At 44.0% G+C, this 19,716-nt stretch overlaps 1 protein-coding gene across 1 annotated transcript in view; it reads left to right on the plus strand.

The window, feature by feature from the left end:
- Window positions 1-3,636: 3,636 nt before the first annotated feature.
- The window catches only part of LOC126234672 (protein gooseberry-neuro-like), a 433,892-nt gene continuing 417,812 nt past the window's right edge, over window positions 3,637-19,716 (plus strand). The window contains exon 1 of the mRNA XM_049943412.1: window positions 3,637-3,724. Within this exon, the coding sequence (XP_049799369.1) occupies window positions 3,670-3,724 (55 nt within the window). The 5' untranslated portion in view covers window positions 3,637-3,669. The remainder of the gene's footprint in view (window positions 3,725-19,716) is intronic.

A 19,716-nucleotide genomic window follows, 5' to 3' on the forward strand; every position in this document is an offset into this window, starting at 1 on the left:
AACTCCGGCATCTCTCTCCCCACATCCACTACTGCTGGCGGCTCACCTCCAACTAAGCAACGCTACACGCTGTTAACAGCCAACTGCCCAACACTACAATGGCGAATATTCCAACAACAATGCCAACCAGCCAAAGACTGCACGCAGCACAGCCAGTGATTTTGATACAGAGCGCTAGGTGACGTTACCAACATAAAAACCTAAACAGCCTACTTACAAAGTTAAGCTCTGTCGCGCTTGGTTAGCACTTGGTCTACCGAGCGCTGTTGGCAAGAGGAGTGCGCTCAACGGTTGTGAGGAGTTACTTGATCGAGGAGTAGCGACTCCGGTCGCGAAAACTGACAGGGGCTGGGAGAGCGGAGTGCTGAAAATATGCCCCATGCCCCTCTATATCCGCATCCAGTGACGCCTATCGGCAGAGTACGACGCGGCGGTCGTTAAGTACCATAAGGCCTTCCGAGGTCTGTACGAACGGAGGGAAGAGACATGTAAGGTAAGCCGTTTACATGATATTTGTTATCTCACTAATACATTTTACAATATCTTTGTTTAAACAATATATTTTAACTTTCTAATGTAATTCCTCCTTATTTCTTCCGGTCTTATCTTTAATCTGTTTACCCCAACAAGTGTTAGTTGCTTACCTACATCACTCATAATAATACAGATTGACTTCTAAATCTATCACCCGTCATTGTATCCTTTTGTGATCATTTTGAATTAATTAAATAATTAATTTTATTTAAAACCGTAAGTGTTCTGCTATATTTGGCCCAATAAAAAACTATCCGATTGAAAACGGTCTGTTGCAGCCGCCTGATATTGTTTCGCCGGCCGGGGTGGCCGAGCGGTTCTAGGCGCTACAGTCTGGAACCGCGCGATCGCTACGGTCGCAGGTTCGAATGCTGCCTCCGGCATGGCTGTGTGTGGTGTCTTTAGGTTAGTTAGGTTTAAGTAGTACTAAGTTCTAGGGGACTGATGACCTGAGTTGTTAAGTCCCATAGTGCTCAGAGCCATTTTAACCATTTTTGAGTTTGCCACGTATCTGCAACAGCCAGAATCTATTGAAGACTTTGCCAGAGACCGCGTGATATACGTAACTCGTCTCCTCTGTTGTCAGCCACAATTTGTTGCAGATTCATGTGACAGAAAAACTGCTGTTCACAACCAAATGGGTAGAAACGTTAACCTATGTCGGTCACTTCGCGCACTCTTTTCGGTGTTACTTCATCCTATCTTCTTAGTGTACGAGGGCGGTTTGATAAGTGTGGTAAAAAGGAGAGAAAAAGTTTCTTCCGTAAACAACTCACCTTCCTTCTCGACATAGTCTCCTTTGAGAGACATACACTTGGTCTACCTATCCTCCAGTTTTTTCATCCCATCGTAAAAATAGGATCTGTCAAAAGCTGCAAAATATTCGTTGACGGAAACTGTCACTTCCTCGTTTGATGAAAATTTCTTCCCAGCTGTCCAAAGTTTCAAGTTTGGGAACAGGAAGAAGTCGCTTGGTGAACAGGGTGGATCAGGAACTAATTCAACGCCCAGTTGTTGCACTTTTGCCATTCTTATCGCTGATGTGTAGTGTGGTGCATTACCCTCGTGCAAGGGCACTTTTTGTGGCGCCAGCCTTGTCTTTCTTCAGCCAACAGAAGCTTCAAACGATCCAACAGTGAAACGTACGAGGGTTGGAACTTTAATAGTGGCAACTATTATTTACAGCTCGTACAAAATAGATACGTGTTTCAAAGTTTTACTGACCTTCAAAGTTGTCACCACCATTGTGCATAACCCGTTGCCAGCGATTTGGAAGTCGTAGGATACTCTCAGCAAGCGAAATCGAGTTGAACTCACGAGGGCTTAAGTCAGGGTAGTGCAGTAGGTGGTGTAGCACTTAGCGGTCCCATCAGTCAAACAAATCAGTAACAGTTTGCATTCTACGTGCTTGAGCCTTGTTCTGCAAAATGATGGTCAGGTTCTGCAGAAAGTGTCATCACTTCTGTCTCTAAGCTGGTCGTACGTTGTGTTCCAAAAATGAACAGCATAGAGACAGAAATGATGACACTTTTTGCAGGACTTGACCATCATTTTGCAGAACAAGGGTCAAGCTCGTAGAGTGCAAACTGTTACCGATTTGTTTGACTGATGGGGCTGCTAAGTGCTATACCACCTACTGCACTTCCCCGTGAGTTCAACACGATTTCTAAACTGAAGGAAACATTTCATCGCATTCCCTTCAGAACTGCTACTAATTCGTCGGGCAATAGACCGCGCCGCTCGAACTGTTAACACAACGGGCACTGCTAAGAATACCCTACGACTTCCACCTCGCTGGCAACGGGTTATACACAATGCTGGTGACTACTCTGAAGGTCAGTAAACCTTCGAGACACGTCTCTATTTTGTACGAGCTGTAAAAAAAGAGTTGCCACTATTAAAATTCCAACCCTCGTCGTAGGAGACAGTTACAGGTCTCCTTTTTGCAAGTAATCTATGATGAATATTCCTTGGGAATGCCAAAATCCAGTGGCTATCAGCGGGAGAAACGGCCTTTGCCTTCTTCAGTGCACTTAGACCAGCCTTTGTCCATTGGTTTTTACAGCCGTTTAGACTTTGCTCTGTAATGATGGATCTAAGTTTCATCACCTGTCATAAATTGGCAATGGATTGTGTAGAAATTTTCTGCCGGATGCGCTTTTGGTCGACTGTGAGCAGTCGTGGCACCAGCCTCGCACACAGTTTGTTAAAAGCCTTCTCTTTGCTAAATATATTGCACTCCCTCAGATACCTACAGTTTCAGCGATCTCACGAATTTTTATTTGGCGGTCTTGCATACTGTATCACGGATTTTGTCAATAGCTTCCTTTGTGACGACCTCAAGTGGACGGCTGGAACGCGCTTCGTCGTCGGTGCTTGTCCCATGACATTTAAATTCATTATTCCAAAAGGAAACGGCCTTGAATGTTGCTGCAGAGTCCTGTGTGAACTTCATCCAATTTTGTTTTTGATTTTTGCAGCAGTGCAATCCCTCGAACGAAAATGTTGAGTAATACTCTTTGTGCGGCACTACTCGCGACTGGGGCAATGGGGAAAGTGACAGCAGACTACTCCAACGCGAACCACTGTAAACTGGCTTAAGAGTATAAATGTAGACGTAGATGCAGATTTTCCTCTTCACATGTGTCAGGAACGGAAGCATCATCCAAAATGTGCATTGACGAGAAGCACCATTTGTGACTATTTGCCGAGTGCGCGCTAGAACGGACACCACAGTTCAGATGTGGATGAAGCTCAATAACCATGGACACACAGCTGGGAAACGGCCTTGGTTCCGCACAGGACGTGTGATAGAGTACGGTAACCTCAGTGAATGCGCTACGGGTGCCTCATTCGTGAAGACATATCCGCGCCGCACCTCGATTATTTCCGCCCGCTGTGACTCAGGCGGTCGCGTGCCGCTGAGCGGCGCGTGCCCCGTGACGTCAGACCGGGCGTGCGGTGGGCGGGGCGCGCGGCGGCCCTGCCCCCCGCGACCGGCACCGCCAATGCGGGCGCCGGCGGCCGCCCCTCCCTCCCACCCGCCGGCTGCTCAGACCTCGTGCGGCGGCCGCACGCAGCGCACGCACGCCTCGGCTCGGCTCGTCACGCAGCCCGGCGCGACGCGCCCGCACCATGGCCGGCACCATCAACATACACCCGCTGTTCGCCGCGGGATACTCCTTCCAAGGTGGGTCTCGCGCGCCATCTGGCCCGCCGCCTAAGCTGTCACGCACCTCGGTAGCGAAACTGGATTGCTGTCTGGCGGGATTCCCGATGCAGAGAACTAGACGGAAGGAATTTTTTTTGCCACGGACTTTATAACCCATTCCAACGAACCAAGACATCCTGTTGTAGCGGGTGCTCTAAGCCTGGTATTTACGTCTCATAGGCATAAACTACAAAACCGACAGACGCCTCATAGACTGTCACTGCCTGACAGTGTAGTTTGTCTGTCTCTACCCAGTTATGTCACAAGGGGCATCCACAAGCTGATTAACGACGTTATACAGGCCCTTAGGCGACGCACCTTTTAAAACAATGGCTTTATAATGCTCAGTCACGCCTTTTCGCCAAACACAATAATACTACACGGAATAAAGTTATTAGTAGCTAAAGCTGCTACTGGAAGGAAGGCGCACGGCACAAACAACACAATCAACGCAGGCTCCACTACCCTGATACACGGGAAACTTATTCTTGGTACGCTTATAAGGCAGTTGTGGCATCCCCCGCGATAGCCCACTTCTCCCACTACGAGCGCCGTTCGCTCTTCAATTTAAATTTCTCATCAGCTTAACTTCTCAATACAAACCAGGGAGGGGGGAGGGGGCTTTGCACCCACCTTTTGAAAATACTGTGATCTAGTTAATTTCTTTAAATTTTAAAATTTTGAAAAAAAAAATGTATTTATTGTTGTTAATGAAATCCTCTACTGGAGTCCATATATGTTTTAAATTTTTGCCGGCCGCGGTGGTCTCGCGGTTCTAGGCGCTCAGTCCGGAACCGCGGGACTGCTACGGTCGCAGGTTCGAATCCTGCCTCGGGCATGGATGTGTGTGATGTCCTTAGGTTAGTTAAGTAGTTCTAAGTTCTAGGGGAGTGATGACCACAGATGTTAAGTCCCATAGTGCTCAGAGCCATTTTAACCATTTTTTAAATTTTTCTCTTAAACTTAATCCAAAAATTTAAGTCTCAGTGAAGATCGTATTCAGTGTTTTCAGATTCAAGACAATACTTACGCATCAATATCTATCCAAAAAGTATAATTAGTGTGAAGGTCAACAACAATTAAAGAAATCTACATCTTTTATATTTTTTGGGGTGATCATAAGGTTGGCAGTACACATTATTTGAAACTGCGTTGCTATTGTTAAGAGTGTGCTAAAAGGTATTTCCAGGGTCTGGATCCTGATTACACATCATTGCCTCTTTAAAAAGTATACTATTAATATAATTCATTGAGAAACCTGCTGCCCACCTATACCTCCTCCACTATTACTTACCTTACTCCTCAATGTTGAACATAAAACAATTTGAAAAAGTTATTTGTACTGGTAAACACTTATAGAGTGATCGAGCACGTTTTAATCCGTTTCGACTTGCTGTTAGCTGTTGTCATAACGTGTATGAAATTACACACGCTAAGTAGTCACTGCTATGACACATTTCCAAGTTCTTACTGTCACATCTTTGGATGGAAGGTTTTACAGATTGCTGACACGTAGGTAAACTTGAGTCTTTGTTGTTTCTTAGATGTGTCGCGTTATTGTTACATAACGTCACTCCGGATATTACAGCACATAATTAATATTCCTGACAATTGGTATACGCATTCATTGTGCATGATATTACTTGTTTACTTAAAGCAATTCACGCAAACTCTGTTAGAGTCACCATAAGCATTGTAATGTTTCTACTGACATTATGCATCGAAAGCGAAACACGGAGCAGAATCAACACAAAATCAGCGTCACCTGCGGTTTAGTAATATAGGCACGGTGTCCACCTGAATACGAGGGAGTAGTCTAATGTTTCCGAAACGTGTCGTGGAACAAGTATATAATTCTGTAATATTCCTTGTATTTTATTTGTCAGTTAATTTATCGCTGTTGCAAGCTCAAACCAAATCCGAGTCTTTGTTGACACGGGTGGATCAGCACATCATTCCCTGGTCTCCGTTTCAAATCTTTCCCACTTTAACGCATGATTGTACTGCAGTTCGCATCTTAGCGTTTTAATCCAACTTATCTACTTTTATTTTCTTCCTATAACGAAATTTATTACAAAAACGTCCCATCGAGACTTTCAAAAGCTGTCAGTATGTGAAGAAGAACGTTTGAAATGCAACAAGTTGGAAACGCATAGCATGTTTACCCCGGAGTTCTCGTCAAGTGACAGTACAAAAAATGGGGAGGGAGAATAATTTATCGCTTAGACCTTTTGTTTTTACCAACCGCCTTATTGAACGCACTATATTTTCCAAAGTATGTCTGTGGGCTTGTTTTTTACTGGCATTCAGTATTTCGTGAAAAGCGTGACGTACTTGTGGAACGTGCGCAAAGAGAATATTTTAATAATAACACTTTAAGAAATTTAAATCGTCCGCTGGCAGTTTAATCCGTGTTAAATAGCTGCAAAAAAGCTGTCAAACGTGAAGCTCAACTTTAGAGGAACCGCCGGATATTTCACTGTTAACAGTGACATGCGTTACACCACTCTAGCTTCGTTTCCACAAACTATTGTATATTGTTCCATTTAAAGTATCCAAGGCGGTTTCAGTATACACGAGTTTTAAATGTACTGCAAAATTACTCTCTCCGTTGCACACTATTACTTGCTGATATCTTATTTTCAACGCCTTAAAACATTTCCAGGTTACTTGACATACGCTGTACAGTATACATACTTATACAGCTACTATACCCAACGTCCTCGGTCACTTATCTTACACGAAAATTCTAATTTTTGTCAGCTCATACAAATTTTTTCAGTGTACTGCTCATTCAAGTTTTAAGTTCTGGGTACCGCTGCTATTGTAAAAATGTTCGTGGTTGCAAGAAATTTGATACAAACAATTGCATGAACGCGAAGAAGGAAAATAAATGCGTACTAAAAAAATCGACAGTGTGTTTCCCATTGGAACTCTATGTGTTGTTTGTGTGTGTGTGTTTTTCTATGTGTGTGTTCTACACTACTGAGTGAGACCCAGTTTACGTGCTTAACAGAGCAAGTGTTGCTTCAATAAATACTCTCTCTCTCTCTCTCTCTCTCTCACACACACACTCTCTCTCTCTCTCTCTCTCTCTCTCTCTCTGTGTGTGTGTGTGTGTGTGTAATCCATTGCTTGTCAAAAAGTTCAAAATGTTACTTCATGTGCATGACCTATGATACAAGCGAATAATTAAGTATGGAATATGACTGATTTCATTTCAGTTTATGTAGATTAGAGTATACTTTCTTAGAATCGTTTGTCGTAAATGACTAGGATACCTCAAGAGATGGACCTCTGACTAATAGGAGAGCTCTTGTTCACACTCGACAGCGTCTCATCCCTCCGAAGCAGTGTGTGTGCAGCATGATTTAAAATTTAATCCAGGAAGTAGTGGTGATCTGATGGAGGAAATTTCGGCTCCCTCAGGAAGTCGAGCCGGCAATCTCCGGACCTCGCGCCTACCCCATTCGTCGCAATCACTACCTCAGTCGCGCATGCAGATACATTTGCAGATTAAAACAGAAATTACAGGTCCAAAATTACTCGATTTATTGAAGCTAAAAGGCATACCACCATTAGAATTTTCCATTCGTCCAGAAACTACATACAAAATAAATAAGTAATGTGTGTGGAAGACTGCGAAATTGCAGAATGTTTACACGAACAGTCTTAACAGGTATCGTATTAATACGTTTTATGGCTGGGAGTGATGTTTGCTATACATACTGCGAGGTCAAGAACTACTTCTTTGCCGGCCGCGGTGGTCTAGCGGTTCTGGCGCTGCAGTCCGGAACCGCGGGACTGCTACGGTCGCAGGTTCGAATCCTGCCTCGGGCATGGGTGTGTGTGATGTCCTTAGGTTAGTTAGGTTTAAGTAGTTCTAAGTTTTAGGGGACTTATGACCTAAGATGTTGAGTCCCATAGTGCTCAGAGCCATTTGAACCATTTGAACCAACTACTTCTTTCCTGGATGAAGTGTGGTTATTGATATTATTGATACATATAACGGGCGGAATATCTACGAGCTCTAGAAATTGCTGTAGCCACTCCAAGTAGTGCTGCTGCTACCGAGTTAAACATGGGTTACAGCGAGAAAAAGAAATGAAGGAAAAAATTTTCCACATGCTCATTTCCCTTTAATTCCTTGCCATCGCTCATATCGCTGGAATGGGGATGCCGTTAGGTGCGGACATCTTTACTGGAATGTATAGCATTGGTGAAAGAAACGCGACACCGAAATTTGGAGTCGGAGTACACGAAATTAGCGTGTGGCGCAGTGTGGCGTGCGCTCGCTCCACGATCTGGGACACGACCGTCCAGTACATTATACAGACGAACACTTTCATTCGGCCGCTCCCAAATTACCTTCCCTTATTATATGCGTTCTTAAGCACCACGTGCGCTAGGATTATAAAAAAAAGGCTTAGCACCCGTCCGTATCAGGAAAGGAGCTGGGAAAAATTACTGGTGATCTTGCTTCAGGAATTCCCTCCCAACATCACGGAGTTACAAAGTGGGCGTGACGTAGCGAGACAGGGGAGCGTATGTCTACCACCAGCGCAGTTGCTGCACATACGCTACTTATTGTCAAAGATGATAAATGCAACAGTCTCAGTGTATGAAGTGGAAGGAGTGAAGTATTTGCATACCTGCTCTATTCATAACTGGTGAATGAACACGAAATGTTGACCATTTCCCTATATTACTGTGTCTGACGGAAGTTCAAATGGCTCAAATGGCTCTGAGCGCTATGGGACTTAACTTCTGAGGTCATCAGTCCCCTAGAACTTAGAACTACTTAAACCTAACTAACCTAAGGACATCACACACATCCATGCCCGAGGCAGGATTCGAACCTGCGACGTTGCGGTCGCGTGCTTGCAGACTGTAGCGCCTAGAACCGCTCGGTCACTCTGACGGAAGTAGGCGGCGTTCTAAATTGCAAGGAAGTCATTCGTAACACAGGTAACCATATACATTGCTTCATCTGGCGGAGCAATTATCTCATTTTATTCCTTCAGGTGCGTATAGTGCTGCAGGATATGCCTTAAATAAATCGTGGTGTAAACGCGGTAAAACAGAATCTGAAAAATGAAGATTATTATGGTGGGATGAATCATTCAGCTCGCGTAGAAACTGCACACAGGGCGTAGTTTCTTTCTTACATTATTAGAAATAATACGTTTTCTTTTCGTTAATCGTTTATCTGCCCAAAATGGCAGACGATGACCAAGAAGAGGATGAGACACTAGACGATTCAAAGCTGCTACTACTCAATATCAGAGCTTGTAGGAGAGACTGCTTTTCATTATGAACTTTTGCCTGCAGTTTCCCTTGTTTCCAAACTGCTAATAAGGCCAAATACTACATAGTTTGTAAATCTTTCACTTCTGTGTAAATCAAGGAGCTATCAGAATTGTGCAAAAGACCATCCTGGATTTTCTACCATACACCACCCTATACAACCTGATAAAAATTCAAGATTTCTGGCACTATTTAAAAAAAAACAAAAGTACACTAGAATTCTGTTTGTATGTTCATGCAAAATAATGGCCTGAAAACGGCCTTGCGAACAGGCACGGATACATGGATGTGGGGAGAGGTGGGGGAAATCATGGGGATTATGACACTGCCCTCCCACCTTGCAAAGAACATTTTCTTATAAGCCTTGGTATATTTACACACAGGTTGGGCTTAAAGTCTTTGCATGATTACAAAAATTCATTTCTAAGGAACTACGTTTTATACAGGTAGAGTGGTTTTTTTTTTTTTTTTTTTTTTTTTTTTTTTTTTTTTTTTTTTTGCAAATGGTAGTTTAATTCATGAAGTTTTTCATGGATACACTTCCACTTATCCATGCTTTTCTTCTGCAGATGATAGGTTAAGTCATGAGGTTTTGTGGATACACTTCCACATGTGCTCTGACCCCTCGGTTAGAGGATATTCAACCATGAGTACTGTTTCAAGAACATGGTGCACCGCCACACTTACAGTTATTTGTTAGCCAGTTCTTGGATGAAATCTTTTCTCCCAGATGAATCGGTAGGGATGATCCAGCATAATGGCAACCATATTCTCCAGACACATACCTTCTGACATTTTTTGTGGCGTACTTTAAACATGAAGTGTACAAAAAAGAGCAGGAGAGCTTCTGTAAAGTTTGGAAGGTAGGAGACGAGATAATGGCAGAAGTAAAGCTATGAGTCGTGCTTGGGTTGCTCAGTTGGTAGAGCACTTGCCCGCGATAGGCAAAGGTCCCGAGTTCGAGTCTCAGTCCGGCACACAGTTTTAATTTGCCAGGAAGTTTCATATCAGCGCACACTCAGCTGTAGAGTGAAAATTTCATTCTAGAAACATCCCCCAGGCTGTGGCTAAGCCATGCCTCCGAAAATCCTTTCTTTCAGGAGTGCTAGTTCTGCAAGGTTCGCAGGAGAGCTTCTGTAAAGTTTGGAAGGTAGGAGACGAGGTACTGGCAGAAGTAAAGCTGTGAGGACGGGGCGTGAGTCGTGCTTGGGTAGCTCAGTTGGTAGAGCACTTGCCCGCGATAGGCAAAGGTCCCGAGTTCTAGTCTCGGTCCGGCACACAGTTTTAATTTGCCAGGAAGTTTCATATCAGCGCACACTCCGCTGCAGAGTGAAAATCTCATTCTATTAAGTGTACAGTTGGCCAGTGTCTAATGCAGAAATTCTTACGGTACAAATGCGAGTTGCTATAGAGGTTGTGACCGGAGAGGTATTGGTAAAGACATGGAGAAAAATTCGATACCGCCCAGACGTTCTACAGGCAACAAACGGAGCACATGTGGATGCCTATGCGCAAGAAACTTAATGAGTTAAGTTACCATGTACTACAAACCGCTTAGCTGTATCTCGTACAGTAGCTTAGAAATACATTTTTATGATCAGGGGAAGTCTATGTTCTCCCTGCTGATTTTCGGAGTATGAAGAGTATCGAAAGGGGGAAGGAATGCTAGAAATTACAAGCCATGTGTAACGTGGGATATTTTAACAAGTCTTTATTACGACGCTTTCTTCTCTGTTTGTCCGGTAGGTGCAAATTTTGTAATTGATTTCAAACTAACTTTCTCGTGAGCTACACACTTGAAACTTCCAGCATATTTCAGAACCGGACGAGAATGAAGTACTAACTCACTTTCGTGTGTAGTGTGTGGCGGAGTATACTTTGTGTACCATTACTGTTTCTCCTTCTTTCTGTTCCAGTAGCAAATATTTCGCGGAAAGGACGGTTGCTGGGCAGCCTCCGTGTGAGCTCGATTTTCTATAATTTTTTTCGCGAGATATAGAGATAGCAGTACATTACTTGACTCAGGTGGACAGAAAGTGAAATAAACCTGAAATTTACCATCGCATCTATTGCCATTTAATCAAAATGTTTGAAGTCGACCGAAAAATTTCACACATACAAGACTAAAACGCAATAAAATAGTAATTTAATACAAAAATCTTTTTAAAATAACGCTTCTTAATACGGACTGAAAAGTATAAAATAATCTCTCCTAGCCCCATACAGATGTCTGATCGATACAGATAGACAAAATTTGTGCTTATGAATTTTTAATAGCTAGGGCCTCTGACAGTACTTGTAAAATTTAAAACGGAAAACGTGGGGTGCATGCAATAGACATCTAATGCACGAATACTTCATCTAAGTCGCTAACAGTTTTATTGTACTGCAAATGATATGAACTGTTCTGTCGACTGTTCTCAAGGACAGTTACTCTCTACACTCCTTACTATTATCTATGACATACGTCCCATGTTTTTCGTTTCAAATTTAACAAATATTGTCACAGGTATTAAAAATCCACAGGCACAAATGTTTAGGGCAGACTGTATGGAGTTAGGAATCTACATGAGGCCAAGCTAAATTGTTTTATACATCCTAGTCCGTTTTAAAAACGTGTTATATTAAAAGGTTTTTTATTTTAGTTATTTCAGTTGCTTACATGGATGAGCGCCTTTTCGTGGATGGTCTCGCCCAGCCACGCAGAGGCGGACACTCAGGGCCTGGCGGTGCCCGCGGTCAACAACAAACAGGACGCATTTCGTGAGAGCACAGACAGAATTGCCAAACCACAGGGAATACAGCGAAAGGAAAAACTTTCTACTGTGTAGAGTTAGAGGAAAGACTGACTTTCCAAACGTAGGTGGAAACGGCTGAAACACAGCCCAACTTACATCAGCTGTACTGGGTGTGGTTGAAGTAAGTTTGGTTGCCTACCTCAAGGCGCATGAAATATTTTGCAGGCCAGCTTTGCTTTGTGCCCAACCTGTATTACAACGTTCCATATATTTTACTTTTAGTATTATCAAAATTCTAGGCATCTATGTCATGTTAAATGTAGGGGTTGCCGCATTTCTCCCCCTCCCCTTCAGTACCGAACCCTGCAAACGAACGAGTCTAACGTTAAAAACTGTTGACACGGAGTCACCGACATTTCATTGCGGCAGAGCTTGCAACTGGCCTACTGAACTCCCCTGAGCCTGGTTTGCCTTGCTGCAACTTCCCCCGTCTCCTCTCACCCCGTCCCGGACCACTCCCTCGGAGGGTGAGCGTGTATACCGTCGACTATCTCCCACTAGGGTCCCGTATTTCACCCGGGCGCTCATGTGGGCGAATCCACACGTGTCTAATTTAATCCTGCCGCCTTCCGTGTCCCTTGTTGTAGATTCACGGAAAGCGGGAACAGTTGCAGCGCCCGTCGTTCTCCATGGTCAGGGTGATAATGCTAACAATGCTTACAAACATTATACTGATTTACTGCTTCCATTGTTGGCCGTGTATTTCGTTTTTTGTTAACTAAGTATGGGTGTTGATACAAGGAATTGCTATCAATTGGCTACTTTTATCACAATTTTCACCGTCGTCCAAGCGAAATGCAGTCTTAGTTTTAATTTTTTGTGTTTTCGTATAAAATACTGTGTCATTGTGATACACAGAATAGGCTATTCACAACACTATGCTTATTTCGTGAGAAAAGTAATGGCTGCTTAGCATGTACTACCGCAGGTTACTGAGCTGGGTTCCAACAGCGTCTGTGAAGCATTTCACTGGGTCTCTAGCTCACAACAAACGTTGCCATAACCGTTCTCTTCCGTGATCGCAGCCCGCATCTCGTGGTCGTGCGGTAGCGTTCTCGCTTCCCACGCCCGGGTTCCCGGGTTCGATTCCCGGCGGGGTCAGGGATTTTCTCTGCCTCGTGATGGCTGGGTGTTGTGTGCTGTCCTTAGGTTAGTTCGGTTTAAGTAGTTCTAAGTTCTAGGGGACTTATGACCACAGCAGTTGAGTCCCATAGTGCTCAGAGCCATTTTTGAGCCGTGATCGCATGACAAATGACAGACGCGGCCAGTGCCACATGGCACTACAGGACATGTGCACGAAATATTTGTATCTTTTCTCCACCGAGTTACCTAGCCTTATGTTCTGGCTCGACAGTTTAGTCTTTAATTTGACTGGAATACCATCTCTCCATTTACAGCGTGAACATAACGTAATGGGAGGAATATGGCGTAAGACGTCGATCTACGCATCCCACAAAACTTCGCTCTGTATATCTTCGTATATTAACTATTCGTGTGTTGTATTTGTGAGGACACGACGGGGAGCTGCTGGGTAAATCAGTTCAAAGCTTGGAATAGAGGACAGCCTGACCATTTTTGAGGAACTAGTGGGCATCCCATTATCAGAGGTGTGGAAAATCGCCTGAAAACAGTGCTTAGGCTGATGAGCCTGATTTCAATGGTTGTCAATCCACATTTACTACGGGTCTAGTAGATCTCCCTATCTTGTAACGTTGGGCTCATCGCGTTAAGGTACGTTTCCAGGGGACATATTCCTGGCAACACGAACTTCAGCCACACTTTCGGCAACGTTCCACGCACTGTTTGCAGCCGTACACTTCCGGGTCATAAATGTTCACAAGGATCTCACCAAGGCTGCGACATGGATGAAAGCAATGTAATGGAAGTTAACGCTACTCTCTTGCATTTGCATGCCACGAGGAAAAAACTTAACAAGAAAAAGAGAAATCGGGGTTTGTGGTTGCGGTTTTTTAAAATAAACGATCTGCTTCCGAGACTGTAAATCGTGAACTGACGCTGGATACATACCTTTTCACAGAATGCGGAATCACAATTTTCAATATACACTGCCGGAAAAAAAAATCGCATGACCAAGAAGAAGTTGTACGGCATAAACGACAGATGGTAGGCGTGTTTCTACACATAAAAGATGTCTATTCTCATTTCGCGCCAATCGCATGAGAGTGGCGTTAACAGCGCCACTATAAGGATTCAAATCAGGTTTGCTTGAAATACACGCTGTAACGGTCATAATCGTTAGTTACCTTTGAGATTGGACGTGGTGAGTTGATGTTAGTCAAGAAAGCCTTTGAGGCGACAAATACGCCATTATCACCACCTCACTGAGTGTGAACGACGTCGTGTAATAGGGCTACGAGAAGCAAGACGTTCCTTCCTCGATATTGCAGAAAGACTTTGCAGGAGTGCAAGGCGCTGTAAATGATCGGTGGCAGCGGTCGTCGCGAGAATGTACGGCCACGATGAGACCGGACTCCGAGGGTGGAGATCTGTTGTGTTTCCTGATGAAACCTGTTGTTCCTCGGTGCCAGTGACGGCCATGTGTTGAGTAGGAGAAGGCCATCGATGGCCTGCAACCAAACTGTCTGCGTATTAAACACGCTGCACCCACACCCGGCGTTCTGGTCTGGGATACGATTTCCTATGACAGCAGGAACACTCTTGTGGTTATCCCACGCATCCTGACTGCAAGTTTGTACGTCACTCTGGTAATTTGACCTGTCGTGCTGCATTATATGCGGTATTTTCCAGCAGGATAACGCTGTCCCACATAACCGCTGTTGTTACCCAGCATGCTCCATAGGGTGTCGATCACCAGACCTGTCTCTAATCGAGCACACCTGGGACGTCATCGGATGACGACTCCAGTTTCATCCACAAACAGCATTAACCGTCCCTTTATTGAACAGACCAAGTGCAACAGGCATGGAACTCCATTATACAAACTCATGCTACTGGTGATTTATACAGAAGTCTGAATGACCATTTGAAAGTGTACTTCTCATCGATATGCCTCTTACTACCAGGCGATAACAACGCAACCCTTGAACTTTTTAAAAATAGCTTCAAATAACAATGTAATGTTTATGTCAATATTTTATTGTGGTTCACTAGTACCCTGGCAGAACTAAGAATTTCATAATTGCGATAATCTAAACCCAGAGTTATGTGATGTAAAAAGTAAAGTATGCAAAAAAATGTAAATGTCGTTTGACTGGGGCCTCCCGTCGGGTAGACCGCTCGCCTGGTGCAAGTCTTTCGATTTGACGCCACTGCGGCGACTTGCCCGTCGATGGGGATGAAATGATGATGATTAGGACAACACAACACCCAGTCCCTGAGCGGAGAAAATCTCCGACCCAGTCGGGAATCGAACCCGGGCCCTTAGGATTGACATTCTCTCACGCTGACCACTCACCTACCGGGGGCGGGCAGTTAAGTATACAGAGACCAGAATAATAATAATAATAATAATAATAAAAAGACAGTTGCCAAGTTGCTACCCATAAACACAGAAAAACATGTGATGAAGCTTTAAAAAGTTTAGAAGTCTTAAGAACGACTGTAGAGAAAAAAGTTATGATTCACTACTGCAGTCTTCCGCTACCACGGCTGCAGTGAGAATGTCCTGTTTCAGGTTTCTGTCTTGCTTTCTGTGCCCCATGGCTCTAATCGTGGATGTACATATCACATCTGTGAAGTTCACGATTGTGTCGTTTGCCTGCTTCTACATATCTGTAGACAACACACGAATGACTGCCTTTACGTACGCACACCATCTTTCGAGCCGAAGCGAAACAGTATTATTTCACCTCTCAGGTTATGTTCAAATGGTTGAAATGGCTCTGAGCACAATGGGTCTTAACATCTGTGGTCATCAGTCCCCTAGAACTTAGAACTACTTAAACCTAACTAACCTAAGGACATCACACACATCCATGCCCAGGGCAGGATTCGAACCTGCGACCGTTGCGGTCACGCGGTTCCAGACTGAAGCGCCTAGAACCGCACGGCCACACCGGCCGGCTCAGGTTATGTGACCTGACACTAAAGCGCTTAGGATCTGAATAAGGGGATGCAAGCCTCAGAGAGAGAAGGAAAAATTTACAGACAGGCCACACGAAATATTGTCCACTCTTGGCGAACAAAGCCGGTAGCACGGTGACAATACTTCGCGAAAACCCAATACAGATCTCTCATCAGCAACATTGCCCGGACATACGATATTCCCTTGTATTGGAGTCAAACTTAAGCAATTTTGGTGGCAAATAATTGCGGCCACACATTGCCGTAAAATATGATCCGTATTAATAGATCAGCCTTTAACTATACCTAGAGTTGTAAAACTACTGTAGACTTCCGTAGACTACGACACGTAAGCGTAGACTACGGTAGTTTTTCTAGTACGTTTGGTGAGTTAAGGTTGTACTACCGTTACCTGTCCATTGTGTGTGCTACATACATATCGAGCATTACCTCATAACGATAGCTTTCTTTACGTACGTGAGCAGTGTCTTACTAGATTCCCCTGAAAACCGGAAGTGGTGAACCGCCTAGAAACTGGGGATATATAAAGGGCCGCGTAATCTAAGAAAAATTTTTGTTTTACATAGTTATCCTACCCGTCTATTATTTAAGATTAAACAGTATTTATAGCAAAACTGAAACTGTAAATGTTTAATTCAGGCTTTATTCGCAAAATTGTTGATTTGTGACGTGAGGTAAAACAAAAAGACTCAAAACCAAAATATAGCAAACATCACTCCAATACTTAGTCGAACTTACATAAAACATGTTTCTGTTATTCATAAAGAGCTTTCGCATTTATCAGTAATACCACGAAACTCTTGCCTTAGATCCACTGAGTATAAAACAACAACAATAATTATATATACTTTTTATGCCTGTGCTTGTAAACAGCACTTGCATCAAAAGTAATTGCTTTAGTTACAAACAAGCGCAAAAGTACCTGATCAACTAATTTTTATTGGGTATAAAGTGCAATTTATATTCTGTAAGGATATAAATATACATTGAACTAGCACTGAATGATGTGTTTCTAATTACGTGGAAAACAAACAAACAAAAGACGTCAGCTCCCATTTTCTCTCTTTCACATTCATTTATGTTTCTTTTCCTAGCAGTTCACCAACACTGCCTGAAACCCTATCATTTATTACACCATTCATATAATGTACCAAAACTACCGAACCGTTGTCTTGTTCGAGCGCAGATCTAACTATACTGTAAATTTTGTTACACTGACGACGGCTATTCGAGCGACATAATTATTTATGGTTTTATCCAGACATAACCGACGTCTCCCTATTGTATAGAACCGCATGTTTTCGTGTTAAATTCATTCTCATACGGATTACAGTTTATTTTCCTTTGTTTCTGATATTTTATCACTTTGATATGTTTAGGGCGGAACGGCAGCTCAAGGTGGGCAAAAATGAGAGTAACACTCGTTTAAGCGTAACGCGATTGATATACAGATGTTAAATAATATCTTCTGTTGTGTACTACCGCTCGTCATGGATTCTGCTACTGCTGCGAAGCGGTGTGTGTGTGTGTGTGTGTGTGTGTGTGTGTGTGTGTGTGTGTGTGTGTGTGTGTGCGGACGGGGGGGGGGGGAGGGGGTGTGGGTGATGGTACTGTGATATCCATCTAGAATGGTTGCAAGTGGATGGCATTGGATGTGGATATTGCATTAACAGCAATAGTTGTGGACAGAATAACCTTTTGGCTTACCGTCCCGACTGAATGAGTTGGCACCTAATACTACCATCCCCACTCCATTTTTACAGTGTTTGCCGGACCGGGAATCCAACTCAGAGTCTTGTCATTCGCGGTCATTGCTCTTCCTGATAAGCTATCCTGTCACAACACATGTTTCGACCTCACAGCCTCAATTTTCCCCACAAAAGGATAGGTTACGGGTTGGAATCCCGATGTGGCACACAGATTTTATCTGTCCGGAAGTTTCGAAACAGACCAACATCACTGTTGAGTTGAGGAAGATTCATTTTAGGAACAAACCCCTAGCCTTCTTTGAGTGAGATGCTTTTGCCCTGTAAGAGGATACCACTCTCTTGCTAGGCTACCCAGGAAGTGTAACTGCCACCTTAAGTACTCCCAACTCCTCTTCTGTCTTGGTTTCCTCCCTTGATCGAAAACTCCCAGCTAAGGTGCCGGCAATTCGCCTTTCACTCTCTCAGGGGCTACGTGTTTTCCACCCTTGTGGACGTGGCATTAGAGTTTACTGGCAGAGTTGCTGAGCGACTACGGAGGCCTTACCCGAAGTGCCACCGGCCACTCGGCATTGGCTGCGAATTCGGGATAAAATAAGCTTTTGTCTTTAATGTGCAAAGGAACCGTGGGAAATACTTTCTGGCTACAATGTACCTCTAGATTTGGTGAATAAATAGTGTTAAACAGTAATATGCTAGGACAGGTAAATTCGTTTGTATATCTCGGGGCAGTGACACCCAAAAATATATACATCTACAGACAAACAAATGATAAAATTTTCATAAAAATTCGTTGATGAACTCAAGAGAAAGAGCTTCACAAATTGAGCAAGTCAACAACGTTTGGTCCACCTCTGGCCCTTATTCAAGCAGTTATTCGGTTTGGCGTCGACTGACAGAGTTGTTGTATGCCCTCCTGAGGGCAACTGGAGCCTTACAACGTCAAAATCCCGAAATTCCGAGGTGATTGGAGGCCCCTGTCCAAAATGCTCCAAACTTTGTTAATTGGGAGCAATCCGATGACATTACTGACCAAGGTAGGGTTTCGCAAACACGAAGACAATCTGTAACAACACTCACCGTATGCGGGTGGGCTTTATCATGCTGAAATGTAAACTCAGCATGCCATTCAGGGCAACAAAACGGGGCATAGAATATCGTGGACATATCGCCATGCGCCAAGACTGCCTCGGATGACAACCAAAGGTGTCCTGCTATCAAAGGAAATGGCACCCTAGACCTTCACTCCTGGTTGGCCGTATGGCGGACGACAGTGAGGTTGGTACACAACCACTGTCCGGGTCGTCTCCAGACACGTCTCTGGACTGGAATCTCATTGACTGGAGTAGAATTGTCTTCAGTGACGCATCCCGCTTCCAATTGAGCCCCGATGACCAGCGAAGACACGTCTGGAGACGTCCGAGACAGTGGTGGGGTACCAACCTGACTGTCGCCCATCATACCGCCAGACAGCCAGGCGTAATCGTCTGGGGTGACGTTTCATTTCACGGTAGGACTCCTTTGGTTGTCATCTGCGGCATCCTTACAGCACAGCGGTAAGTCGATGATATTCTATGTCCCGTTTACTTGTCCTTCACGGCATCCCGGGTTTACATCTCAGCAAGGTGATGCCTGCTCGCACATGGCTTGGTGCTTGCCAAATCCTACCTTGGCCATCAAGGTCACCGTATGTCTCCCCACTCTTTGGAGCATTATGGGCAGTGCCCTCCAACTATATCGGGGTTTTGACCATTTAAAGCACCAACTGAACAGGATTTGGAACAGCGTCCTTTAGGATATAATGAACAGCTCTGTCAATCAATGCCAAGCAGAATAACTGCCTACATAAGGGGCAGACGTGAACCGACGGGTTATTGAGTTGCTCAGTTTGTGAAGCTCTTTCTCTTGAATAAATCATCGAATTTTTTTAATACTGTGCTGGATTTGTTATTTGTACTTGTACATCATATCTGCCGATTTCCTCCCATTTGGATAATTACTTCGTGGTTAGCCTTTTTTTCATTCTTAGAGTGTCTCTGAAAATGGCTTTGAAACCATATGCTCCGAATAATGTACCGGGTGATCAAAAAGTCAC

The sequence above is a fragment of the Schistocerca nitens genome, chromosome 2 (assembly GCF_023898315.1).
Source record: "Schistocerca nitens isolate TAMUIC-IGC-003100 chromosome 2, iqSchNite1.1, whole genome shotgun sequence".
In the NCBI taxonomy this organism is placed as follows: domain Eukaryota; kingdom Metazoa; phylum Arthropoda; class Insecta; order Orthoptera; family Acrididae; genus Schistocerca; species Schistocerca nitens.